Source organism: Miscanthus floridulus, chromosome 11 (genome assembly GCF_019320115.1).
Source record: "Miscanthus floridulus cultivar M001 chromosome 11, ASM1932011v1, whole genome shotgun sequence".
NCBI lineage: Eukaryota > Viridiplantae > Streptophyta > Magnoliopsida > Poales > Poaceae > Miscanthus > Miscanthus floridulus.
This window is the reverse complement of record NC_089590.1, coordinates 74,393,069-74,401,338: the sequence shown is the minus strand read 5'-3', so window position 1 is coordinate 74,401,338 and position 8,270 is coordinate 74,393,069. Positions and strand designations below refer to the sequence as shown.

General features: G+C 47.2%; 1 protein-coding gene across 1 annotated transcript; it reads left to right on the top strand.

Moving 5' to 3' along the window:
* The first annotated feature begins 6,946 nt into the window (after positions 1-6,946).
* On the top strand, positions 6,947-8,006 carry LOC136494442 (vacuolar iron transporter homolog 2-like). The gene has a single exon (XM_066490607.1). The coding sequence runs from the start codon at positions 7,032-7,034 to the stop codon at positions 7,782-7,784; it is 753 nt and encodes a 250-aa protein (XP_066346704.1). The 5' UTR covers positions 6,947-7,031; the 3' UTR covers positions 7,785-8,006.
* Positions 8,007-8,270: the final 264 nt, after the last annotated feature.

The following is an 8,270-nucleotide window of genomic DNA, read 5'->3' as shown; positions in this document are numbered from 1 at the left end:
TGCAAATAAAGAATGACACATTTGTGAGTGAAGGCAAGTATATCAAGGACATGCTCAAGAAGTTTGGAATGGATGATGCTAAAGCTATTAGTACACCAATGGGGACAAGTGGAAGCCTAGATAGTGATGCTAGTGACAACATGGTGGATCAAAAGATGTATCGGTCTATGATTGGAAGTCTACTCTATGTGACCGCATCAAGGCCGGATGTGATGTTTAGTGTATGCATGTGTGCTAGATTTCAAGCCTCACCAAGAGAAAGTCACTTGAAAGCAACAAAAAGAATATTGAGGTACTTGAAGCATACACAAAATGTTGGATTGTGGTATCCCAAAGGAGCAAGATTTGAGTTGATTGGATATTTGGATTTCGATTATGCTGGATGCAAAGTTGAGAGAAAAGCACATCGGGCATATGTCAACTATTGGGAAGATCACTTGTGTCTTGGTTATCAAAGAAGCAAAATAGTGTAGCACTTTCAACCGCCGAAGCGGAGTACATTTTGGCCGGTAGTTGTTGTGCTCAATTACTTTGGATGAAGGCTACCTTGAGTGACTTTGGGATCAAATTCAAGCAAGTGCCATTGCTATGTGACAATGAAAGTGCCGTAAAGCTCACCAACAACCCGGTTCAACACTCAAGAATAAAGCATATTGATGTCCGCCATCATTTCATAAGAGATCACCAACAAAAAGGGGACATTTGCATTGAGAGTGTGGGCACCGAAGATCAACTTGCCGATATCTTCACCAAGCCGCTTGATGAGAAGAGGTTTTGTAAGCTAAGGAATGAATTGAACATACTTGACTTTTCCAATATGTGTTGATGCACCCCCACTATATGACATGCCTCTCCTTCGAGCCAAGCAAGGTAAAGTTGATTGACATGTCATTCATCCATTGCTAAGGACTTGTTTAGTGCATCTAGTCATTCTTATCATGTCCTAGGCTCATTCATGAAAATCAAATGAATTTGATGCTTGTATGGTACCACTATAGCTTGTATGTTTGAAATGATCTAGTGGTAGCATATGACATGTTTGTGGGCTTGTAAACCTAGTGTTTGATTTAGAAAATGAGCTATAAGTGTTTAACTCAACATGGTACAAGATAACCCTTACTTGGAGGTATGAAGAAGCTTGTCCTTGGATCAAACCGAGTTAAATATCTTTTGCAAGTAATCTAGATTGAACCAAATTGGAAAAATGATCCTCATTTCACATGATTTCACCTCAACCTATCTATAATTTGAGCTCACCTTTTGTGCTAATTGTTGACAAAGGGGGAGAGAAACAAAGATATGAGAGTATTTGACATAAGGGGAGAGATATGATAAAGGAAAGGGATCAATTAAAAGGGATCAATTAAAATTTTGATCACACAAATAGGGGGAGCAAGCTCATAAACTTATATGATGCATTTGAATGAACATTTCATATATTTGCTTGCATGATACAAGTTCTTAATTTCAATATCTATGCTTGTGTGGTGTATGCTAGTTATAGGTTTGAATGATGAAATGAAAAACTAGCATGCATAGGCTAAAGTAACTAGACTTATGTTCACTCTATGGAAACTAGACCCTTGCATGTAATATTGATCTCACGGGGTACTCTAGTTTTTGTGTATGTCTAGTTACTAATGGTGCTAAGGATGGTATATTGGTGCACTCCGATTGGTATCACGCTTCAAAGGTACATCTCTTATACCTTAGCATCATTTGGTAGAAATTGACTCATATATCTCCTATCTAAACATATGTGCAAGCTATAATCCAAACTCTTGGCACATATGTAGGGGGAGCAATTGCTACCATATGGAATTCATGAAACTTGTCCATATTCCTTTACACATGGTAAATATGCTTGGACAAGCAACATGGATTTAATTGAACCTTAATTCATATCTTTGCGAAAGGGTTGTCATCAATTACCAAAAAGGGGGAGATTGAAAGCTCTAGTTTGGTTTTGGTTAATTGATGAAACCCTAAGTGCTAACCTAGTTTATCAAGTGTTCATGAGATAGGTAGCACACTCCAAGTTGCGAAGCAAACAAAGATCATAGCATGACGAAGATGATGCCATGGTGATGATCAAGTGCTTGGACTTGGAAAGAAGAAAGAGAAAAACAAAAAGCTCAAGGCAAAGGTATAAACCATAGGAGCCATTTTATTTTAGTGATCAAGACACTTAGTGAGTGTGATCACATTTAGGATAGATAGCCATACTATTAAGAGGAGTGAAACTCGTATCGAAATGCGGTTATCAAAGTGCCACTAGATGCTCTAATTCATTGCATATGCATTTAGGATCTAGTGGAGTGCTAACACCCTTGAAAATATTTGTGAAAATATGCTAACACATGTGCACAAGGTGATACACTTGGTGGGTGGCACACATGAGCAAGGGTGAAGAAGTTTGAAGTGAAATGGAGTTGGTCGCAAAGATGCTGGCGTCGGTCAACTGACCGGACGCTGGATCACCCAGCGACCGGACGCTGAAGGACTGCGTCCGGTCGTGTTGTCGGATGGCACAGTGACTAGGGTTAAGCACCGGATGCTGGGTCGCTCAGCGACCGGATGCTGAAGGGCTGCGTCCGGTCATGTTGTCGGTCAGCACAGTAAGTAGTCAAAGCGTGACCGGACGCTGGCAGGGTCCGGTCGGGCATGACCGGACGCGTCCGGTCGGCAAAAGTCGGTTTTGGGAGCTTACTGGAAACGACCGGACACTGTGGTCTGAGCGTCCGGTCACTTGTGTCGGAGCGTCCGATCGCTTCATAGCCGTTGAAATCTGGTGGCTCAGGTTTAACTCAGACTGACACGTGGCTTACATCGGGCGACCGGACGCTGGATCCAGCGTCCGGTCACCCCGATCAGTGCCCAGTGAAGGGGTACAACGACTCTTTTTCGTGGGGGCTTCTATTTAAGCCCCATGGCCGGCTCAAGCTCATACTCTTGCACATTTTCATGGACATAGCAACCTTGTGAGCTTAGCCAAAGCCCTCCCACTCATCTCCATCATTGATCCATCATCTTTGTGAGATTGGGAGAGAATCCAAGTGCATTGCTTGAGTGATTGCATCTAGAGGCACTTGGTATTCGTGTTGCGCTGCGGATTTCGCTTGTTACTCTTGGTGGTTGCCACCACCTAGACGGCTCGGTGCAGCGGTGGAGGATCGGCACGAGTTGGTGATTGTTCGTGGCCATCTCCGGTGATTGTGAGGGGAGTTGTACCTTCCCCAGCGGAGTGCCAAAAGGTAACTCTAGTAAATTGCTCGTGTCATTGAGTTACCTCACTTGTGGGTAGGTTCTTGTGGACGAGAGGTGTTTCACAAACCTCGTCCACACGAGAGTTACCTTCCCTGGCGGAGTGCCGAGCACGAGAGAGAGAGAGAGCCCCGCGCCGCCATCCCACCAAGCCGCGCGGCCCTGCTCCAGTGGCGGCGCGGCAGCAGAGCAGGAAGAAAGGGCGGGCGGTGCCTTGGGTTTGGCCACCGCCCGTGTCGCCCGCGGGGAAGGCAACGCGGGGGCACACGGTCGAGTCGGCATGCCAGCTTGGCCACAAAAGTTGTCATCTTACATAACTTGATCTCCATTTTTCGTACTCTTGTTGCAATGAAAAAATTGAAGCTTCGTAGCAACGCTTGTTGCATTGAAAATGTTGAAGCTTCCGTAGCAACGCACGGCATCTGCTAGTCTGAAATGAAAAACCCAGTCCTGAAAGGGCCGCCCGTTGCTTTACTGTTACTGGACAATGGACATCTATAAAACTACCGCATAAATTTTGGTTCATACACAAAACAGCAACGGCCGTTAGAGACGGTATCAATAAAAATTTGCTTTATCTTCCTTAAGCTTGGGTGACTATCTTCTAATGGTCTAGCGTTTAGTTCGGCCCATAAGTGTTTTTTTTATTTTCTTATTGGTTTTCTCTTTGAGAGTTTGCTGTCATTAGTAGGTAGGGATGAAAACGGATCGGATACGGACGGATATCACCGATATTACATTTGTTTTCATATTTTTGTTCGGATTCAGATTCGAATACGAATAGTGTCAACTATGTCGGATAGGATACGATTGGATATCGACATCATAAATATGCTATTTGAGTATTCGGATACGGATACGGTGTCGGATGTTGGATATCCGGACTCGGATACGGACAGATCTCAACCCCTCCAAACGGATTCGGTTTCGAATACGGTCGGAAAATATCCGTACCGTTTTCATCCATATTAGTAGGACACTGAACTTGTAATAAGGAAGGGTTGATTAAGTGATGCCAGAATAATAAAAAAAAAACTCTATCTTTTTAAATGCTCTTGCGCATCTATTAGCAGACCGATTGAGTATGCAACAATATATCGTTGACATCCTCCAGAACCTCCTCACGAGGGACTAGCCAGATGTCAACCGTTTATATGTTTAACCAAGTAATTAGATGTGCAGGTTCATCGTACGAGAGTACGTCACTTAGAACCAGAGATGCCAACGAGGAATTTTTTGTCGGGGATGGCTTTACATCCTCGTCCTGAAGCGGAGAAAATCCCCCTGTTCCCATCCCGTGAACACTGTCGGGGGGCATTTTTCTCCCATTCTCGCCCCGGGCTGGGAATGTCGGCTCCCCGACCCCGTGAATCCAAGCAATCAAAGCTCCTCCTCCTTATCCATCCACTCTCCATAGACTGCAACGTAAGGACACATGTGCCTCCCTAGAACCTCGACTTGCGCTCCTCGCCGGCAATAGCCACCCGTACGTACGTGCCTCCTCGCCAACACCGAAACCTCTCCACGGCCACAATAGTCACCAGCCCACCATCTCATCGGCGCCACACTACCTCTTCGCTAGATCCAGCTAGAGCTGCGAGGTTGATCGGATCCACGCTGCTTGGCTGCTCCTTCACTCAATGACGTGAGGGCCGAGGAGGTTGCAAGTCACGACATGCGAATTGCAAGTGGTTGTGCGCTAATAAGCTGTCGGACAGACGAGGTGGCGGCTCAGAGGAATCAATGGGAGAGGAGAGAAGGAGACGTCGGACATGTGGAGTGGTGGCACAGAGGAATCGTGGGAGAGGATAGGATATGGGTTGGAGGATAAAAATTCTCCTCGAAGAATCGGGGATTGGGTCCTAGCATTATATATGGATGCTCCTCATGTCACCTCACTTGCTAGCAACTAACACTAGCTGCCTTGTAACTGAAGCACCACGCACTATGGACTGAAATCCTCCAATCTTCCAAGGGCTTGGTCCATCCTTCACAGGTCACAGCCTCACTAGATGTCTCTAAAACTGACGCCTAAATTGTGGCTCGCGCTCAAATGGCTGCACGCATAGTATTTTTCCATACGTATTTTTTGGTGGACCGAACGGGCACGCAACAAACTACCGCAGAAGTCGTTCCAAAATTCCTCATCAGGTACAGGCAAAATTGAATGGACCTTCGTTCTAAGCGTACGTGTCGAATGCCTATACGTTCAACGGATTATTTTTACCCAAACTGTTGTTGTTGTTAGTGACGCTTTTTAATTAGTTACATATTACATATATACCGCGCAATGCAAGTTCATCAGCCGTATATCAGCACCTTGAATTTACGTACATTTTACTTTATGAAATCTATGATAATAAGGCTGCACTACGTCGAATGGTTGAAGTATTGAACCACGCCTAATGCGTCCGATCGACGTAGGCTTGATGCCGATGCCGGTCGCTTTTCCCGTGGTTTACCTTTACACCGCAAGGGACGCACTACCCGTGGTGGCCACGCGCCCATCTGATCTTTTTTGACGCGAGTGGCCGCACCACGCACATTTCCGCAGTTTTAATACGAAGGGACGAAACAGCTCTCGTCTCCATCGAATATTTTTATGTCTCCCACTCGGCACTTTGGCCGCCATTTTTTAAATAAATCACTAGTACAGTTTTTCAACCATTGCCATGGTCGAATGGCCGAATGAACGAAACTGCCGTGCTGTGCTCGACGTGGACTTCTACCACCAGCACTATTAAAATTTAAATCAATGCTAATGCTATCCCCACGGGCCGATCAGTGCTACTTACCCTAATAATGGGCAGTAATGCATTCTGACTAGACAACGCTAATTATTAGGTCTGGCCAAAAAAAAAACATATCTCATGGATGATTTTATTGGATTTTTATTTACATATAGCTACATATCTCGATGCATGTACTGGTCATGCATTCATACTCCATATTTAAAAAGATTATGTAAATACCATATCTCATAGATGATTTTATTGGATTTTTATTTACATATAGGTACATATCTCAATGCATGTACTGGTCATGCATTCATACTCCATATTTAAAAAGATTATGTAAATGAATTAAGGATCAGTTTAGCGATGCTCCGGCCTCTCCCAAAGGGCTCTAGTTACTCTTGTGAATCAGCTTCTCTAGTGAGGCTGAAGCCGTTTTGGAAGACATTTAGCAAAAACAACTTTCGTGACAGTTTTGTTATAATTTATATCAGATTTGTGAGGACTCAGAAAAAACCATGTTTTCACAACTTTGGCTCCTGAGTAAAAAAAAAAACAGCTTCTGCTTCTCTAAACATTTTGGAATGAGCTATTTTGATACCCACCGTTTGGTACAGCTTCAGCACAAGAGCCGCCAGGAGCCGAAGCAGGCGCCGTGCTAATCGAGCCTTAAATGAATTAATAATCAAAGAAATATAACGAGATTGCGGCACGTTGTAGCTTTTTTTTTAAGTGTGGGATATGTGCAAGGCAGCAACTAAAAACACAGTTTTGAGGCGTGCGTGGAATCCGCGATGCGCCTCGAGTACACTCTACATCTCAGCATGGGGCGCGTGCTCGCCACAGGCGACGCGATCGCAGCCGTCCGTCTCTGAGAACCCTAGCTGATTCCGCTATAAATACCCCGCCCCGGGGCGTGTGGCAGCCACGCACCCATCCCCATCCATCGACCGATCTCACCTGCACACTCCCCCTTGGCCTCCTCCAGTCCTCGATCGATCGGTTTGCTTCCTTCATTGGAGATCCATTTCCATGGACCCTCACCTCAGCTCCCAGGTCCACGCAGCGGCGGCGGCGGCGGCCGCAGCCTCCGCCTTTCCGAATGGTAAGGTGGAGAATGACGCGCTGCCACTGGGGGCTGTCATCCTCGACGTGGAGGCGGGTGCGGCGACGAACGCGGCCGGGGCCGATCCGCGCGACGTCGTCGACGGGGACGCCGGCGTCGACTACATGGCCCGCGCGCAGTGGCTCCGCGCGGCCGTCCTCGGCGCGAACGACGGGCTCGTCTCCGTTGCCTCCCTCATGATCGGCGTGGGCGCCGTGAACGCGACGCGCAAGGCCATGCTGGTGTCCGGCATGGCGGGGCTCGTGGCCGGCGCCTGCAGCATGGCCATCGGCGAGTTCGTCTCAGTGTACGCGCAGTACGACATCGAGGTGTCGCAGATCAAGCGCGACGCTGAGGAGGAGGAGGAAGGCGCCAGGGACAGCCTGCCGAGCCCGACGCAGGCCGCGGTCGCGTCGGCGCTGGCGTTCGCGTTCGGCGCGCTGCTGCCGCTGCTGGCGGGGGTGTTCATACCGTCGTGGGCCGCCAGGGTGGCCGCGGTGTGCGCCGCGACCAGCGTCGGCCTGGCTGGGTTCGGCGTGGCGGGCGCGTATCTGGGCGGCGCCAACATGCTGAGGTCCGGCCTGAGGGTGCTCCTGGGCGGCTGGTTCGCCATGCTCGTCACGTTCGGCGTGCTCCGGCTGTTCGGAACGGTGTTCCACATACAAGTCTCGTCGGCGTGATAGCCCTCGGCCTCGGGCTGTGGTGGCAAAGGAATAATGAGCCAGGGGCCTAGCGCTTGACATCAGAATGTGAAAACCTGCATGTCTTGAGTAGCAAACTAGTGGTCGCCTGGATAGCGAAATGAGGAGGAATAATTAAGGGGTGTGTCAGTGTGTGGGTAGTGGACGTACTGCTTGATTGTAATGTTATCTCGTGCTAATGGTATCTGACGAGAAAATCGAAAACAGAGTGTATTTATACTGCTGCTCGTCTACACGCTTGCCTATTGTTTGTGTTTAAGTTAATTCCTCATGATCTTGAAGGCTCACAGGGTACATATGCGCAATGCCGTGGTTTGTGAAAGTCAAGCTATACACGTTTTCGTTTAATCTGTGCACTTTACAAAACGAACTGATCTTCTCAACATACCCATGAAACTGAATATCACAAACAGTACAAGAACAACAACAAATAGATATTTTTATTTGGTCAGATAAAGTTAAAGT